General features: G+C 43.5%; 1 protein-coding gene across 1 annotated transcript in view; it reads left to right on the forward strand.

Annotated features, from left to right (window-relative positions):
• Positions 1 to 19,440, forward strand: part of ppm1e (protein phosphatase, Mg2+/Mn2+ dependent, 1E) — a 46,584-nt gene extending 27,144 nt beyond the window's left edge. The window contains exons 3-8 of the mRNA XM_078265263.1: positions 2,603 to 2,724; positions 8,392 to 8,591; positions 9,283 to 9,471; positions 10,395 to 10,538; positions 11,085 to 11,178; positions 11,332 to 19,440. Of these exons, the coding sequence (XP_078121389.1) occupies positions 2,603 to 2,724; positions 8,392 to 8,591; positions 9,283 to 9,471; positions 10,395 to 10,538; positions 11,085 to 11,178; positions 11,332 to 12,266 (1,684 nt within the window). The 3' untranslated portion in view covers positions 12,267 to 19,440. The remainder of the gene's footprint in view (positions 1 to 2,602; positions 2,725 to 8,391; positions 8,592 to 9,282; positions 9,472 to 10,394; positions 10,539 to 11,084; positions 11,179 to 11,331) is intronic.
• Positions 19,441 to 19,709: the final 269 nt, after the last annotated feature.

A 19,709-nucleotide genomic window follows, 5' to 3' on the forward strand; every position in this document is an offset into this window, starting at 1 on the left:
TGGGTTCTTCCTTTGCCCATGCTGCCCCCTTCTACCAAATTTCATGAAAATCGGGCCAGTAGTTTTTCCGTTATCCTGCAAACAGACAAACAAATCGAACTGAAAACATGAACTTCTTATTTAAGGTAATAAAAAGTCCAAAGAGGTTTTTTTGTGATGTTATGTTTGTTTTGATCTCATGATGTCATAAGGAGGAGATTCCAGATCGGCCCATCTGAGCTTTCATTTTCTCAAAGGCAGAGCAGGATACCCAGGGCTCGGTTTACACCTATCACCATTTCTAGTCACTGGGGGACCATAGGCAGGCTGGGGGAACGCAGATTAATGTTAAAAAACCTCAAAGTGAAATTTTCATGCCATGGGACCTTTAAGAAGAAGAAATAATTTTGTACTTGTGCATTATTCCAAATGTTTCCAACAATGTCTCAGAGAAATCTGTCCCTTTATTCAAGATAACGGTCCGTTCCATTTAATCAGTCCTTCAAGAAAAATGCGGAGTTTTTTTGTGATTGTTGCAGGAAAAAATCCTTGATTATGCGGCACGTTTTCTTAAGAAATGCGAAGGAATATGTGGGATATTTATGCAATGAAATTGCGGGAACTTGCAAAAACTGCGGTTTCATCACGGTTTCATTGCAGCTTTTCGATGATGTTCACGTCGCGTAATTACGTCACTTCGTAACGTTCCTATGGCAACAGGGGAAAATGGCTGCTCTTGTGTGAAGTAAACGCAACATTTTTTTGCAACGAAAATGCGGGGATTATGACATCATGCAAGCCCGCATATTTTTGCGCGGAAATCTGCAATTTATGCGGCGAAAGTGCGGCGTATTTGAAAAAATGCGCCCCCCCCGCATAAATATGCGGACTTTGGCTGATTATGCATTGAATTATGCGATCGCATAATCACGTTTTTCTGGAGGGACTGACATTTGGTCACCTGTCAATGGCGTCATATTCCCTTTTGTGCATGCGTTAGCGTTGTGGTTGTCATAGCTGTCATTGACGTTTCATCAGGTTTTAAGCCCTATTTTTTGTTTTGAACTATATATTTTAACCAGATGAAGGATTTTAGTCACCTCATGCCTGGATCTAAAGTTATCAGAGCAACATGCTGAGCAAATGTTAGCGGCAGCTTGCCCCTCCTGGGACATCTTTTGTTCGCCGAACAGCGTCGGAGAAACAGCGTTAATAACGGTTTTAAACTTTGATTGATGAACACTGAAGGAATCCTAACCAGGAGAAGTGCACTGCAAAGACGGTAATGATCCCATGCTACTTCATAGCAGCACTCTGTCTTTTGTTATAGCTTTGATTGAGAGACCCCCCCCCCTCCTCCCACCAAAGGCAGAAAATTAGATATGGTGCTTTTGAATTGAATGTAAAAGGGCCAGCATCCAGAAGTTGGGTTGCCATGGTTACCTGCATCTGGAGGTGACCCAGTTATCTTGGTGAGTCATGTACAGCAAGCCTTCAGTCCTTCAAACGACCCCCCCCCCCAACACCCAACACTCTCGTTACCGTTAAGAGGAGACACACCTCCCTCCTCCAGCACAGATGCACACACAGCTCTGCCACTCTCAAACAGAGCTGTTATATCATTTTAAAAACTCTTAAGGCACAAAATACTGGCACCAGCTCACTCCAGCTGGCAGGATATCGGTGGGTCTAACAGGAAGTCCTAAATAAACTCTGTTAAAACATTAAAAATGTAGTAATGAGAGGGCTTACTTTCTACATATTAAGGTGTAGCATCCTCACCCACAGAGAGCTTTATTCAACAGTACTGGTAGTGAGTCCGGTTGGTTCGGATAAGTTACTCTGGCAGATTTTAGAGCGGCGAAGAAGAATTGATTTTCGTTTTGGTCTGCTCGCGGAGAGTTTGAGTAGTCAGAGCTAACGTTAGCAAAATGTCAGCTATTTTACACTGGAAAATCCCACATGTAAAATGGCAATGTGTATAGTATGCAAAGCTTCTGTTATGAGGGCTGGCACTAGTGTTGCCAATATCTGTTTCACTACTGCGTTATGCTGTTACTGTACTATTTGAAATTTTAAATGTCTTTTATTTTCCTAAATTGTGGCTGCACAGTTTTTTAGAATTGTTCTTTATTTCTAGATGTATTTATTTACGTTCTTTTTTCAGGTATGACTGACTGTCAAACTTGATAAGAAAAGAAAGTTCTATGACATTCATTCTCTGTACGTATTTGTTCTAATTTTACAAAGGGTTTAACCCGAGCCAGGCCATACAACACTGATGGCAATCATATCACATCCATACAGGGTTAGTTGTATACAGCTAATAGATTTTATTTTTAACACGCTGGCATGAGATTGGTACTCCGAATCAGGAAGGAAAAAAATGGTATTGGAACATCTCTAATAATATCTGCCATGTCAATGCCTTGGTCTGTTCTGTATTAGAAAGGAAAAGCGTATTTCTATTAAGGCTCTAAGAATAACAAAACCACATTGTTATTCAGTCCGGTCAAATAAACCGGCTGAATGATAGAAGACATTGTTGATCTCCACAGAGGATTATCCTAACATGATTTCTTTTTCCCTGACCCATTCATAACTGTGTCGTCTCTCCCCACAGTAACTGCCCTTGCTCCCTGGCTGCAGCTCTAGCCAGGGCCACAGCGGACAGCCTCCTGCAGACTGACCTCTCCATCCACCTCCTCAATAAGACGGTAGAAGATGGAGCTGACCCATTACCACGTGAGTCCCAGAAGTGCCCACGAGACTGCGCTCTCTCTCTCTTGCACACACACACACACACACACACACACGTATAGAGGCGCAGACAAATTAGGTCTCCCACACACACACACACACACACACACACACACACCGCACGCGTCCAACCACCAGGGCTTTGTCCCAGTTCTCCCTCGCAAAGCTGCATTAAGTGGTATTTGACCGCTAGAGGGCAGAACTCCAAAACATACTTACAGGCCAACAGATTCTCATTAAAATGTTCATCAGACTTTGTCTAATTACTTTCCCAGTACGCTGGTAGTTTTAATACTATTATAAATACATCAACTGTACTAAACATTAGGTTTGGTTTAACGGATAAAGACTTAGATATCGTTGAATTCTATTACAGAAAATACAGCATGCAAATATATACAAATGCACGAGATAAATCTCACCACAGAGATTCATAAATTATTATCTAACTTTGACTTGTCCATCCATCCATCTATCTTCGTCCGCTTATCCGGGGTCGGGTTGCGGGGGCAGCGGCTCCAGCAGGGGACCCCAAACTTCCCTTTCCCAAGCCACATTAACCAGCTCTGACTGGGGGATCCCGAGGCGTTCCCAGGCCAGGTTGGAGATATAATCCCTCCACCTAGTCCTGGGTCTTCCCCGAGGCCTCCTTCCAGCTGGACGTGCCTGGAACACCTCCCTAGGGAGGCGCCCAGGGGGCATCCTTACCAGATGCCCAAACCACCTCAACTGGCTCCTTTCGCCGCAAAGGAGTAGCGGCTCTACTCCGAGCTCCTCACGGATGACTGAGCTTCTCACACTATCTCTAAGGGAGACACAAGCCACCCTCCTGAGGAAACCCATTTCGGCCGCTTGTACCCTGGATCTCTTTCGGTCATGACCCAGCCTTCGTGACCATAGGTGAGGGTAGGAACGAAAATTGACCGGTAGATCGAGAGCTTTGCCTTCTGGCTCAGCTCTCTTTTCGTCACAACAGTGCGATAAATTGAATGTAATACCGCACCCGCTGCGCCGATTCTCCGACCAATCTCCCGCTCCATTGTCCCCTCACTCGCGAACAAGACCCCAAGGTACTTGAACTCCTTCACTTGGGGTAAGGACTCATTCCCTACCTGGAGTAGGCACTCCATCGGTTTCCTGCTGAGAACCATGGCCTCAGATTTAGAGGTGCTGATCCTCATCCCAGCCACTTCACACTCGGCTGCGAACCGATTCAGTGAGAGCTGAAGGTCGCTGGCCGATGAGGCCATCAGGACCACATCATCTGCAAAAAGCAGCGATGAGATCCCCAGCCCACCGACCTGCAACCCCTCCCCACCCCGACTACGCCTTGATATCCTGTCCATAAATATTACAAACAGGATTGGTGATAAAGCGCAGCCCTGGCGGAGGCCAACCCTCACCTGAAACCTGAGAAAAGGGGAACCACCACCCTTGTCTGCCACTCCTTAGGTACTGTCCCAAACTTCCACGCAATGTTGAAGAGGCATGTCAACTTTCAGCATTTCTGGATGGATCTCATCAATCCCTGGGGATCCCTTTCCCACTGTGGAGTTGTTTGACAACCTCAACGACTTCCACCAAGGAAATTGACGACAATCCCCCATCATCCTCCAGCTCTGCCTCTGACATAGAGGGTATATTAGTTGGATTTAGGAGTTCCTCAAAGTGCTCCTTCCACCGCCCTATTACTTCCTCAGTTGAGGTCAACAGTGTCCCATCCTTACTGTATACAGCTTGGATGGTTTCCGCTTCCCCCTCCTGAGGTGGCGAACGGTTTTCCAGAAGCACCTTGGTGCCGACCGAAAGTCCTTCTCCATGTCTTCTCCGAACTTCTCCCACACCCGCTGCTTTGCCTCTTTCACGGCAGAGGCTGCAGCTCTTTGGGCCCTTCGGTACCCTGCAACTGCCTCTGGTGTCCTCCGGGATAACATATCCCAGAAAGACTCCTTCAGTCGGACGGCTTCCCTGACCACCGGTGTCCACCACGGTGTTTGTGGGTTACCGCCCCTTGAGGCACCTAAAACCCTAAAACCATAGCTCCTTGCCGCAGCTTCAGCAATGGAAACTTTGAACATCGTCCACTCGGATTCAATGCCCCCAGCCTCCACAGGAATGCCCGAAAAGCTCCGCCTGAGGTGTGAGTTGAAAGTCTGTTGGACAGGGGCCTCCTCCAGACGTTCCCAATTTACCCGCACTACCCGTTTGGGCTTACTAGATCTGTCCAGAGTCTTCCCCCACCCCCTGTCCCAACTCACCACCAGATGGTGATCGGTTGACAGCTCTGCCCCTCTCTTCACCCGAGTGTCCAAAACATACGGCCTCAGATCAGATGAAACGATTATAAAATCGATCATTGACCTTTGGCCTAGGGTGCTCTGGTACCAAGTACACTTATGAGCATCCCTATGTTCGAACATGGTGTTCGCTATAGACAATCCATGACTAGCACAGAAGTCCAACAACAAACAACCACTCTGGTTTAGATCAGGGAGGCTGTTCCTCCCAATCACGCCTCTCCATGTGTCTCCATCATTGCCCACGTGCGTGTTGAAGTCCCCCACTGGAGCCCCATGCAGGACTCCATTCAAGGTCTCCAAGAAGGCCAAATACTCCAAGCTTTTGTTTGGTGCATATGCACAAACAACAGTCAGAGTTCCCCCCCCCCAAAAGAGTCCAACCCCTATCCAGGAGTATGGTTCCAGAACCGAGACTGTGCATAGAGGTAAGCCCCACCAGATCTAATTGGTAGCGCTCCACCTCCCGCACAAGTTCCGGCTCCTTACCCCACAGAGAGGTGAAGTTCCACGTCCCCAGAGCCAGCCTCTGCCGCCCGGGTCTGGTCTGTCGAGGCCCCTGACCTTCACTGCCACCTGTGTGGCAGCGCACCCGCCCCCAGCGGTTCCTCTCACAGGTGGTGGGCCCATGGGTTTGGACATGGGTACAACTTTGACTTGTACACATCATAATAAACAAAAATGACAGCAGTAGTGGAAGAAGTTCTCGGATACTTTACTTAAGTAAAAGTAGAAATACCAAAGTCTTAAAATATTCCACTAAAAGTAAATGTCCTAAATTGAAAATCATATGTGTAATTCACATATGAAAATGACAAACAGCTTTCACCCGGGCGAGCGTGGATCGCGTCCCGCGTGTGGCGTTTTGGTTCCCGTAGTCTTCCTAATCACAACCATCCCGTTATTGTCGCGCGTCCCCAGCGGCCGTCTCCCGGCGTGTAGGCGCCCTTTCCCTGTAGTGTTTTTCCTAAACCCAACCTCCGCCATCCCATTATTGTGGTGCGTCCCGCGGCCATCTCCCGGCGTGTGAGGCGCCCCGTCCCGTTATTGTCGCGCGTCCCCAGTGGCCGTCTCCCGGCGTCCCTGTGAACACGTATCAATAGATTAAAAATAACGTGACATTTACACGAACTGCCTTGAGACTGGGTTGTCCTTAAACAGGGAGTACACTGTGGAACGGAACACAGCTCTAGTTACTGACACCACTTAAAGATGGACACTAAATTTGTGGGGAGCCATCTTTGTCGTTCTTCTTGTGCAAACATTTTTGGTTATCTTGCCGTAATCAGGATGGCGATTGCTAAAAACATAAGCACTGTGCACTGGAGAGCAGTTGTGTGATTTGGTTAAATTTTGATGGACTCAACTGTTCTCCAGCTCGCTGTGAGAGCTTTCTCAAAGTAAGTGTTGTATAACAGCCGATCAAAGCCTGTTTGATGTCGCTTCACTGCACTCATGCATTTATTTTCTTCCTTCAGTTATTTGCATTGTGTTATGGGTAAGCCAAGATGCCAGACGCATTGCTGAAACATCTTCATTTTGGAGCCAGAGGGGGGAAGGGGCTGAACACAGTGAATTCTAGTATTGGGCTGTTTCATGTGCATGTACTTTTAGAAGGTGGAGGGAGAAAATGGGACACAGTGAAGGCTGGTCTGTCTCTATCTCACTGATACCGTGTTTGGGAGAGCAGCGTGAGAGAGAGGACAAAGGCAATGACAGGATAGACTATTATACCTGCAGCTAACATTAGTAGGTCAAGCCCATGCACACACACAGCCTGTGTCTTTGTTATTAGAGAGAGATGAAGCCCTGATGCCACTTGCGGGCTTGCCTCTGTTCCACTAACTTCTCAATGACAGTTTCTGAAGAAGTAAAACAGGTCCGTGGGGGGTGTAATTTTCACTGGGGATGGGGACTTTTCAAAATGTGATCCTTGATACAGCAGAACAATTTTAATTAAAACCTTTTAGTTTAATTTACCTCCTAAAATTTCTCTAAACCGCATCACATGACTGTCCAACTGCTAAAATCCAGATGAGAGAAGATAGGAGCTGATGTAAATCATGACGTTGTGCTCACAGCAATTAAGCTTCCTACCTTAAAGGGACAGTTTGGATTTTTTGAAGTGGGCTTGTATGAGCTACTTCTCCATAGTCAGTGTATTACTACCTACAGTAGTTGGCGGTCGGCACGCCTCTAGTTTGAAGAAGCAAGCAGGGGTACTGACACAGAAGCTAAGCGATGTACTGCTGTGGGTATTTTAGTTCAGTTCAGTTTAAGTTTAAGAATATGCTATATTTAGAATATTTTCACAACTTTATCTTGCAGTCAGACAGCCATTTCCGACGAGGAAGCCACCAGACTCCTTTGACAAAAACTGTAATTTTACCTCACAGAGCACAGGAGTTGCTGCTCTACCACTGCCTCCATCGGTTAGTTAGTTTGTGTTATTGTGTGACTTTGGTTTTTAAAGGGTTAGTTCGGGTTCACCTAAGTCACACAATAACACTAACTAACTGACCAATCGAGGCAGTGGTAGACCAGCAGCTCACTGTTCTGCGAGGTAAAATTATAGATATATAAATATATAGACACTGAAATTAAATAATAGTTGTAAACAATTTTTGTTTTGCAAATAAGTCTTTACATGCACCATTTCCTGTGGGATGTCAGAGATATGAGGAGGTGACTACAAGTGCTATGCCCTCTCAATAATAAATAAAACCTATAATATATAGAACACATAGTTAAAAACCGAGCAGCATGTTAAAAGAATAGTGCACAATAGTGTCTAGTGCCACAGTAAAAAGTGCAGACAGACTTAAGTCTCGGAGTTCATAAGCCTCACAGCCTCGGGATGAAGCTGCACTTTAGCCTCGTTAACACAACTTGATGGTGAATCGTCACAACAGATCAGAAACACACGTAAACTCTGTGATGCAGGTAAGCCACACCCACTTCAGCCTGGCGGCCAATAGGAAACGATTATGGCATTACTACCTGCACACCTGTAGTGTTAATGTGGTTATGTGTTATTTAACTTCAGCCATGGCTGGCTGACTGGGATTGTCTCTTAGGATCAGGAGGTAGACACTGAAATTAAATAATAGTTTATTTTTTTTTATTTAAATATAGTTAAATAAGTCTTTACATGCACCATTTCCTGTGGGATGTCAGAGATATGAGGAGGTGACTACAAGTGCTTTGACTTAGTTACCTTGTATACAATTGAGAAGCTTTTTGACTGAGAGTGTGTGTGTGTGTGTGTGTGTGTGTGTGTGTGTGTGTGTGTGTGTGTGTGTGTGTGTGTGTGTGTGTGTGTGTGTGTGTGTGTGTGTGTGTGTGTGTGTGTTAGAGATGGAGTCTGTGAAGCTGGCCTGGCTGGTGTTTAACAGACTGTTTGAGATGTGCTGCCTCTGGCTGAAGGAGCTGCCTTTCCGGCGCCGTCCACAGCCGTACTACGAAACCTCCATCCATGCCATCAAGAACATGAGGCGTAAGATGGAGGACAAGCACGTCATCATCCCCGACTTCAACTCGCTCTTCAACATTCAGGTAGCTAGGACATGTCCGTGCAAAAGCTTCATATTATAGCACCACTGTCTGGCCAGTTGGTGTAAGTACATTTTCCTTTTTACTGTATTTCTTCCTTTAGTGCTGGTTTCATATAGATTGTTCTATTTTATTGTTTATATTCTATTTTAATTGATATATTTTGAATACCTGCCGTTGTACTTGTATTTGTTGTTCAGATTCAGATTAGTTTATTGTCATTCAAACATGTTAAGACATGAAGGAACGGAATTCGTTACCCAGGTCCAGCAGCGTACACAATAAATAACATTCCCAGTGTCATAGCTAAGATAAAAATAGACCCTCTCAATAATAAATAAAACCTATAATATATAGAACACAGTTAAAAACCGAGCAGCATGTTAAAAGAATAGTGCACAATAGTGTCTAGTGCCACAGTAAAAAGTGCAGACAGACTTAAGTCTCGGAGTTCATAAGCCTCACAGCCTCGGGATGAAGCTGCACTTTAGCTTCGTTAACACAACTTGATGGTGAATCGTCACAACAGATCAGAAACACACGTAAACTCTGTGATGCAGGTAAGCCACACCCACTTCAGCCTGGCGGCCAATAGGAAACGATTATGGCATTACTACCTGCAGACCTGTAGTGTTAATGTGGTTATGTGTTATTTAACTTCAGCCATGGCTGGCTGACTGGTATTGTCTCTCAGGATCAGGAGGAACAGGCTTACTTTGCTGTGTTTGACGGTCACGGTGGTGTGGACGCTGCCGTTTATGCTGCCAACCACCTCCACGTCAACTTGGTCCATCAGGAGTCGTTCAACCAGGACCCGATCGAGGCACTCTGCAAAGCCTTCAAAGTCACTGATGAAGGCTTCGTGAAGAAGGCCGCACGAGAGGTAACCTCACCAGCAAACAGTATTTAAACAGAGTATTTGTTTACTAATTATACTACTACTGTTATTATTATTACTGCTACTACTACTACTACTACTTTGTGTTGTTGTGTGTTTGTCATGTTTTTTACACAACAAATGACTTAAACGATTATCAAAATATTTTCATCTGTATGTATGTATGTAAGTACTACTTACATAGTAATACACCAATAATATAAAAGTATAGCACTCAGTGTAGCCACTCTGCATAATACGTACTTTTACTTATGATCAGATACTTTTATACTTTGGTATTGCTGCTTTTACTTAAGTAAATGATTTGAATACGTCTTCCACCTTTAGTTGTTTTGTGTTTAAAAGTAACGAATAACTACAGGTGTCAAATAAATGGATTTGCGTAAAACTACAAAATTTTCCTCTGAGATGTAGTCGAGTATTTCAATTCAATTCAAACTTTATTTGTGACTCACAAGAGGGTCCATAGCAAAAAGACAAAACAAAAACAAAGAAGTATAAAGTGGCATAAAATGGACATACTAATAAAATTGTACTTAAGTACAGTGCTTGAGTAAACGTACTTAGTTACATGTCTTCACTGCAACATTTAACTTTAAATTTAATTATATTCAGCCACCGTCTTTAAATAGTAGCATAACGCTTAAAAAAGCAGCAACCAAGGATTCCTTCTGGCATGCATTAATCCAGAATTATATTCATTTATAAATTAATCAGGACCACTGAAACCACACTAATTGACCCATTGCCTTTTATTTTTTGTGTTTATTTTGCTCCTTACAAAAATATATGGAATTTCTTTTCACCAATTAGTAATCTGATGACCCTGATCCAGTATGAAGTAGTCGTGGTGCAGCAGCTGTTGGGTGTGCAAGCTGAATACTGTAACGTGTGTTTGTGTTTGGCAGCACCTGCGTTGTGGCACGACGGGCGTGGTGACGTTCCTGCGGGGTCGGACATTGTATGTGGCCTGGCTGGGAGACTCCCAGGTCATTCTGGTCAGGAAAGGACAGGTTGTTGAGCTGATGAAACCACACAAACCAGACAGAGAGGTAACTCACATATGAACACACACTATCCGGCACAAATCTATCACTTCCACTGTACACATGCTGACATGAAGAACAATAGCTGAAAGTGGATTGGTAGATTATATAGTATCATTATTTTACATACGCTACAGTTCAAAAGTTTGTAATCTCCTGCCACAAAAGCTGGTCTGCTGGTCTTTCATGCTTTTACGTTGTAGAAAGTCCTCGCTACAAAAAGATGTTATTTAGTTTTGTACATGGAGAACAAAAAACTAATTCAACATCCAAGTTCAAACAGTATTATCCCATCATGCAACACTATGGGGACATCCACTAAATGGAAGTTTGAATCTTTTAATTCTTCATTTTTTAGGGCCAAAATTATTTCAAAAACATTTCATGTGTGAATTAAACATTTTTATCTGTTAAAAAGTTATATTGAACAGCTGATGCCAAACTTTTGAACGGAAGTGTATTTACAAATTTCACATTATTGCATTTTAACTTATAACTGGGATATAAAATGACATTTAACATACTTACTATGTGCTTCGTGTGTGTCTCCAGGATGAGAAGCTGAGGATCGAGGCTCTGGGGGGCTGTGTGATCTGGTTTGGTACATGGAGGGTTAACGGCAGTCTGTCTGTATCCAGAGCAATAGGTGAACTATTGATACTCAGTATACCACACATAGTACATATACTCATTCACTAGACTGTCATATTTGTTTTCACTTTGCTGAAACAAGAGAATCTACTAGCTGAATGCCAGTATGAGCAGGCCCTAACAGAATAACTGTTACCTGTGTTGACAGGTGACTCAGAGCACAAGCCCTACATCTGTGGTGATGCAGACCATGACGTCTTCCCATTGGACGGTTCAGAAGACTACCTGATTCTGGCCTGTGACGGATTCTGGGACACAGTGGTTCCAGATGAGGCGGTGCGGGTGGTCAGCGACCACCTGGAGGAGAACTCTGGAGACACCACCATGGTAGCCCACAAGCTGGTGGCCTCGGCCCGCGATGCGGGCTCTAGTGATAATATCACTGTCATAGTGGTCTTCCTGCGGGACCCGCGCTGCCCACCACCCACTGGCACAGAGGACGACGAGGAGGGCGTGGCGGAGGGAGAGGTGGGGGAGGAGGAGGTAGCGGAGGTGGAGGAGGAGGAGCAGGAAGAGGAGGATGAGGAAAGCGAGGCAGTCAGGGCAGAGCGTGATGGTAGGGAGGGAGGCAGCACTGCGGACATGGGGGGGAAGGGTCGCGGAGGCTGGCCCCTGCAGCAGTGCTCGGCCCCCGCTGACCTTACCTACGAAGACCGAACAGACTCGTTGACGGACAGAACTAGCCTCAGCCTGCTGGGGCCGTCGCTGGAGGGCCGCATCTTCCTGAGCGGGGTCTCAAGGCAGCCCTGCCCCGACTTTAGCTCCGATCTTTTCACAGCCTCCCACATCTATCGCGAAAAACGCCCGCTGAGGCGCAGGTCCTGTATCCCCTTTCAGGAGGCCAGCATCTCTAGCTTCACAGACCCACTGTGGCCCCAGACATCCATGCTGTTAGGCCAGGCAGTGAGGCAAAGCCGCAGGCTCGGTTATGGTAGTCGCCGGTGGGGTCGGAGGAGGCCAGGAGCATCCAAAGAGCTGCTAGGTCTGTTACCATCCGGCCACTTGCTGCCGCACACGGCGCGCCACTCCGACCAGAGGCTTGGAGTGGCGCTGCCTCACCTGCCCCACGATGCCAACATCTAAAGAGATGACCCAAACCAAACCTCTCCTTCAAATCAAATCTCCTTCATTTATTCAGTCCTGGCCCACACTCCACACCCACTCACCTCTGCCTTCAACAACACATCTTTCTTTGATAGTAGGTAGTTGTGGCTCCCGCAGACGTAACGTGATTATTGACTTTTTGTCGGAGTGGTGCTCTCTGTCCTAAGCCGAAATGTTTCCAAATGTAAGCCGGCCCACTAAACACAAGCCCTGCTCCTTAATGCTGTAGGTAAAGCCGTAAACTGCATCCTCTCCATTGTGACCATTGATCAGTGAGATTGAAGCCAGAGCTTGAAATGCAGGTTCATAAGATGTGTTCAGACTGAATGTGAAAGGAATCTTGTATACAAGAGGCTGGGAAAAGACTTTTAAGAACAGGCACAGTTTACTGTTGGCAGTGGAAATAACAAAAAGAATGGAGTTCCAGCTAAATCTTAAAATAAATCTGCGTGTTGTAAGCTAGCTGAGTCTGTATTGGACTATAACAGCTCTTCAGTGATAAGAGAAGCAAAAGTTCTGTTGCATTTAGTCTGAACACACATTTAAGATTCATTTATATGCGTTGACGCTCAACACTCTCGGCAGCGTCTTTAGACAGAAACGATGGTTTTGAACAGGAAGAAAAGTAAGGAAGTAAGTAAACTTTATTTATAAAGCACCTTTTAAAACCAGGGTTACAAGGTGCTGTACAGTGCAACAATGAATAAAAATAGAAAAACGGGAGATAACAATATAAAAACAAAAGAAAACGTAATAATAATAAAAACTATAAAATACAATGCAAACCGAAGTTAAACACGGTTTGTAATGAACTCAAACATGTTTGGCATTCTATACTGTAATTTCTTGTTACTTATCGGATGATATATATATATATATATATAATACGCCACTACCCAGACATGTTTATTACGCTAATAGTAGCCGAAAATATTGTCCGTGCCGATGAATGTGTTGTGCTTTAGTTGAAAAAGGAATCTTCAATCTGTTCCCACAAAGTTGAAAAAAAACCTATTGTCTAAAATATCATTGTAGCTGTAGCGTAGCATTAAGATTTCCCTTCAACTGGAACTAAAGGGCCAAACCTTAAAAAAACAGCCCTAAACCAAAAGTACAACAAAATACTTTTGTGTTAATCTTTTGTCTTTCCTCCTATTTAATGTCACATTTCTTTTGACACAGTGTGAGGTGACACATTTCATTTGTCTTGAGACAGCTGTCGAGCGACCGAGCATTAAATTAAACTCTAATGGCGTAGTTTACTTCAGCAATCCCTTGGTGGCAGATGCATAAAGCTCATAGAGGAGGCCGGAACAATTGTTGCTCCTGGATTCTGGGACTTAAGGCACATGCTGTTCTTTCCGCTTCCCCATACAGTCAATGACCCAGCCATTATCCAGCCACAGTATGTCTACAGATAAAAGCACTTAAAACCAGATTATAAAAGATTAGCAGTCAATTACATGAATAAATGCGTCATGTAGTCCAGTATTCCAGATGGTGATATACTCTGGAGATAATGTTTTTGAAAATGGAGGGGTATTTAAAAATATATTGTTTGTCATACTGTAGTTGTTGTTGGGCCACATAGCAAAGTATCCAAGTGTAATTACTTTTACACAAAAACCCATTTAACAAAAGTATTTTCCAACAGGCTTCATAGTGCAAACCATTTAATGTTAGGCCTTGATAGTTGAAAGCTGTAGAACACGTGCCTTTCACATGTGTTACTAAAGCCTACTTTACACACATATTCACTAATTACTGAATTCATGTGTTAATAATTAATCATCAAGGACAAGTCTGGCTTTCAGTCAGGTCGTATTATGACTCTGTGCCACTTTAAAGGAATAGTTTGACACTTTTCGGAAATAGGTTTATTTACTTTCTTACCAAGAGTTAGATGAGAAGATAGATAGCACTCTATAGCTGATTAGCTTAGCTTAACATACAGACTGGAAGCAGGGGGGACAGCTAGTTTGGCTCTGTCCAAAGGTGAAAATAAATGTTTTTAGCAGGATATATGTTGCCATTAAGAGCCATTTACCTAAAGACTTGTAGCAAAGGGGAAACCGGAAATCACTAGCTTGGAGTACAAAAAAATCTGCCAACAATTTGTGGTATTACATTTCTGTTTGTGTATGGATTAAACAAACATATAGCGTGCTAGTTTCCAGTCTTTATGCTAAGCTAAAAGGCTGCTGGCAGTGTACTAGGTTTACTTTTAGTGTACAGACATGAGAGTGGTATCAAAATCTCATCAAGAAAGCAAATAATAATATTTTCCCAAAATGTCCTTTAAGATTCATTCAATTCAAATAACAAGATATTCTGCACCTAAGAGAGTAGTTTTTTTTTTAAATCTGTAAATAAAGTTGTGGCGTTTACAGCAATAAACATCCCAGTCAGAACCAACTCCAAGATAGTCCCCCACGTCAGAGTAAACCACCGAGGCCAGCTCCTGTGGCCTCACGGCGCCAATTATAATGGGATCTTTCTCTGATCTGATCTAGATTCAACAATGGAGAGCCCCCCTCTCTGCTGTCTAACACGCTGCTGATAGTGCTGCTGCCCTTCTGTTATGTTAGCATTAATGTTCAAACTCCTTTTATAAGACTGCACTCGTCTGTAAAACCTGGCTGAGACATAATAGCCCCATCGACATTCATTGGTTTCATATACCAAACAGCGATATGGCAGAGTTCCTCTTTAATGCTAATTCATAATCATAATTAATAAATGTAATCATCAAATAATACTGATTTATATAATATAATAATAATAATAATAATAATAGCACCAATACCCAGTTATGTAGGTGGGACTGATCTGTGGAAAGACTTCTGTCACTTTTATTTAAATGCACACAATAGCATTACTGTATCTAACCATACATAATGACTATAAACTAGCTATACTACACACTTACTATGAAAACTTTGAAATCATAAACCCTGATTCACCTTCAAAGTCACTTTCAAAGTACTAAATATGCTTCGGTTGCCTCTTTCTGCTAAATATTTAATTTGCTGTGGGAACAAGTGACTGTTCTCTAAGCCCCGCCCTCTTTAGTTACTGTTGTTATATTCGTAGTAATTATTTCAAACAATGGCTTCTCGATTTTACATCAGCTTCTCATTTCTGACCGCAAACTGCTTATTGTTGATGAAGTAACAACTGTCGCTAACATATTTTTTATTGAGCTAGCTAGCTAATTAGCATGATCTCCATGAGTTGGTTGAAAACTCTTTGTCCCCTGTACCCTGTAAAAGTATCTTTATACAGTATATGCCCTGTTAGCTACATACTGTAGCTACATGACATAATGCTAAAAGACTGAGGCTAAAGCTACAACGTTAGCTGGGGTTGCTGGAGTGTAAACCTCCACAAATCAGAGCAGGGATGCTAACGTTACACTGAGATATAGCAGCATCCAGTACCGGTGGGTAAATACTACATAGTAAGTAAGTCCTGAAGGGGGCTTTTTTGAAAATAACCTGTAACCGCACAAATGAGCGAATGATATTCTGCTTTGCTTTGGATATAACGTTACATTAGTGTTACTAAGCTAGTTAGCCGGAACTGCTAACGTTTACGTTAGAGAAGACAAACATTCCTTACACTTATCTCTTTTGTTTTTTAGGTTTGGAAAGGCTAAAATAAACGACTCAAAAGCAGTGTTACCAACTATTTTCCAATGAAAGTAGCTAGCACTAGCTCCAAAAGTCACATATCATTTTTTATAGAGCCAAGTGGCTGTGTCGGATAACTTCCTGCTGCTCACAGTCGAAGGCGAGAGGCAGAGAGATTCGTGCGGTTAGCAGAAGAGCCGTGGATTGTGATTACTACGAGCAGCATGCACGGGAAAGAATTACAATATATCTCGCTTTTCCCCTGATGGTCTGAAGTTGCTAAATGTATCACTAGTCGCTTTTTAGAAATACAGTCGCTAAGAGGGTCTGATAAGGTGCTAAATTAAGCAAGAAAGTCGCCAAGTTGGCAACACAAAAGTCGTTATATACTAAGTATGTGGAGATATTCAAAGTTTGACGGACCTGCCGTGGCTAATTACAGTCTCTATGTAAGCTACGATTGGACAATTGCTGTTCAGGGGCGGGGTTTACCGAACGGTCATTTTGGACACATATTCCCTAACATCCTCATTCCCCAATTCTTTAGTTGATACAGTGAATTTCCAAACGTCAGGACGTTAGTAGTCATGTTTCCATCTAATTGTCAAGCGAATTTTAGGCAAACTTTTAAAATGTCGAAAAAAAGAAAGAAAAAAAAGCAAATTAGAAGCGTTTCCATCAACTGGTTTAGAGCAAATAAACTAGACTAGGCAAAGCGTAGTTACGTCACAAGTTGACGTTACGCATGGTTGTACATTGTACACACTAGCTTGCTAAATCAAAGAGTTTAGAAGCTAACTTCTTTAGCTAAATGGAGAGAGGTAGCTTTGTACAAGTTGGCCACCTGTGCAGAATACATGGTTGTGGCAGAGACATTTGGTGTCAGCGAGACAACCGTCCACCGCTGTGTATACGCGGTGTGCAGGGCCATACGATTCAAGCTGTTGAACCCATTCGTCAGTATACCCGAAGTGGCTGAGGCACAGGCTATAGCGCACCGCAACTCCACTACGCACCTTGTCCCACAAGTGTCCCACTGGATGGGACCCGTATCCCGATCCTTCCCCCATCCGATGGATAATGGGACTATAGTCATGAGAGTTACATGTTCACTACGTCACAACTTATTCGGCAAAGCTATCTCCCATTTTGCACATTCTCTTTTTCAAAAAAGGCAAAACCCACCTCAGGCGAGGGTAAAAACTTTTTGTTTTTGAGAATTTGAGGAAGTTTTTTTCGAATTTTGCCGTTTCCATCAGCATTTTCTAATGCGATGCTTAAAAATGCGCATTAAAAATACGTTGATGGAAACATGACTAGTGACGGCCAGGTTCTGTAGATCGTGTTTCCCTTTTCCTGCCCTTTCACACACAGAAGGTGTGGTATCAAAAACGTGATTCACCAGACAAACAGGTACTGGTTTAAGGGGCCATCGCCATCACCTCCCCCTTCCAGTCTTACTGGTAGATAGAGGCTCACTCCCCTGTAAACCATCCTGTGGACCGACTCGTGAAGCGCATCGGTGGAGCTGAATGTACCTCATGTGTCCCAGAATGTCCTCAGAGACTCAGTGAAGTGTGTTGACGTGAGTTGGTGTTTTTTTGGGGGAGGTTTGTCTTCCCAAAAGGCATCCTATCAAATGAGGAATGAACTGCCGAGACACTTAACAAACTGAAGCCACTGGATCCCTCTTGTGGAAGTATCACTGCAGTCTCTAGAAACGATGATCGATACCCGAAGAAGATCAGAAAACAATGGAAATCACAGTCATTTTAATTATTGCGTGCGTATGTATATTATGAGCGAGTGCTGGAGGAGTGTAAATATAATAATTCTGTCTTGTAAATCAGCAGTTTTAATCCACGAGGCCCGACAGTTGGGTCAGATGTTGGATCTGGATCTCAAATCTCCCACCACCAGGCTGATGGGGAGGTGAGGATGTTATTGAACAGCCTGAGAGGGGCATAAGTCTATAAACACTGCCGCTGCCTTCAAGAGCTGCCAACGTATATAAAAAGGTGTTGAACCAGTCTGGCTTTCACTGGAAGCGATGTAGTGTTCTATCGTGGCCTGGCTGCTGTTTCACCCTTTCTTACCCCGACATGAATAAAAAAAATCTGGCTAAAACATACATTAAGGTATTATCGGCTTAAAATACTGTATCTCCAATATGCAGCTTTGACTTTACCATTTTTATCAGTAACAGCCTTAAAACGAAAAAGAAAAAAACATCTCGCCAATCAAAATGTAGTTTGTAGGTTTTAATTGCATCTGTGCAGGTGTTGGATGATAAGCATGGCGTCGATTAGAGACGAGGGTCATGAGTGAACTGAGCTGCTGGGTTGTTTGGAGCGAAATGGAGTTTCACTTTTAGATAACAGATTAGATCTTTTACATGGATCACACAGGGCAGTAAACTCTAGAGAAGCACAGCTGTCACAGTTAAAGAATTTGTCTCAGGATCTTGTTATAATGACAGTTTTCTTACATCAGGAGTCTTAATCAAGGAGAATGACTGACCACATTTACAAGGACCCTTTTATCCCAAGTTTAATAACCACAATAAGAGCTCAATCGGAGTAAAAAAACCATTTCAACAGGCTTATTCAAAAGAAACTTAATTCTGTTTTCTGTTTGTGTTAAAGCTGTCGAAGACCACTAAGTCCTGAAAGATGCGAGTTCTCTTGTGCAAATGAGATGAGATAGATAATGAAAAGCTAACACAATTCAGCCTCAGGGGAACATGAATTTTGGTACCAAATTTCATGGGAATCCATCCAGTAATTTCGCTCGTAACCACAAATGTCAACCTCATGGTGGTGCTATAGGAAAGTCAGAGGATCACCAATGTCATTAGGATTCATCCTCTGGGGAACATGAATGTATGTACAAAATCGCATGGCCATCCATCCAATAGCTGTCGAGATATTTCAGACCAAAGAGGTGGACCGAATGACATCTTTTAAAAATATCTTTAGGGCTTTTGGGCAAAACTTCTCTCAAAATGATTTGTTTTCCTCTTACTGTGAGATGCTTTGTCATTATAACAAGATACTTGACTGGGAAGTTGAAGCGTGTACTTGTGGCCACACCTCAGAGCAGCTGTGAAGTAGTTTTCTGTCCGCTGTGATTCACTGATGTAGTTTCACAGCAGGTGTTCAGTGTTGATGTGAATAATCCTTTGCGCTCTGGAGGTACAGTGACAAGGATCCATGGTTTGCGTTCACCAAAACCTTTACCTGTGAATCAGTTGTACAGCGTGACTCATATTGCAAACCGCCAGAAGTTGTCACTATATACGAGCAATAAAAACATCACACTCCCTGTGGTGAATCCTCTCTCTAAGCTCGAGAAACCCACACTTCCTCCCTCACTCACGCTCTGCTTGCATTAAAAAGGTTCCTCCGGATTCGGATGTTTCCCTCCCCTGATGATGAAGGCAGCTCTCCCATAATCACCGTCTTAACTATAGAGGGCCCCTCCATGAATCTGCACTGTGTGTCTATGTACACACACACACACACACAAAAATAGCTCTCTTTTTTTCTCTGTAAGCAATAATGATGTTGCATTAGAAGGCTCTCTGAGGGTTTGTCTTCTGCTGAAGGATGCAACAAAAATGTTGTTCTGTCAGCAGGAACTTGAAAGAGCAGAAAAGCCACCTCCCCCCTTTAGAGAATAGGATTGTGAGTCATACTATGCTGCCTGTTGTAAGGTCCACTTAACAAAGCCCTGCCCCTCCTTGTAAGAAGTCCTTCGCTGGCTAGTTTTAGAGTTCAAAATTCGAAAT

The sequence above is a fragment of the Sander vitreus genome, chromosome 13 (assembly GCF_031162955.1).
Source record: "Sander vitreus isolate 19-12246 chromosome 13, sanVit1, whole genome shotgun sequence".
Classification (NCBI taxonomy): domain Eukaryota; kingdom Metazoa; phylum Chordata; class Actinopteri; order Perciformes; family Percidae; genus Sander; species Sander vitreus.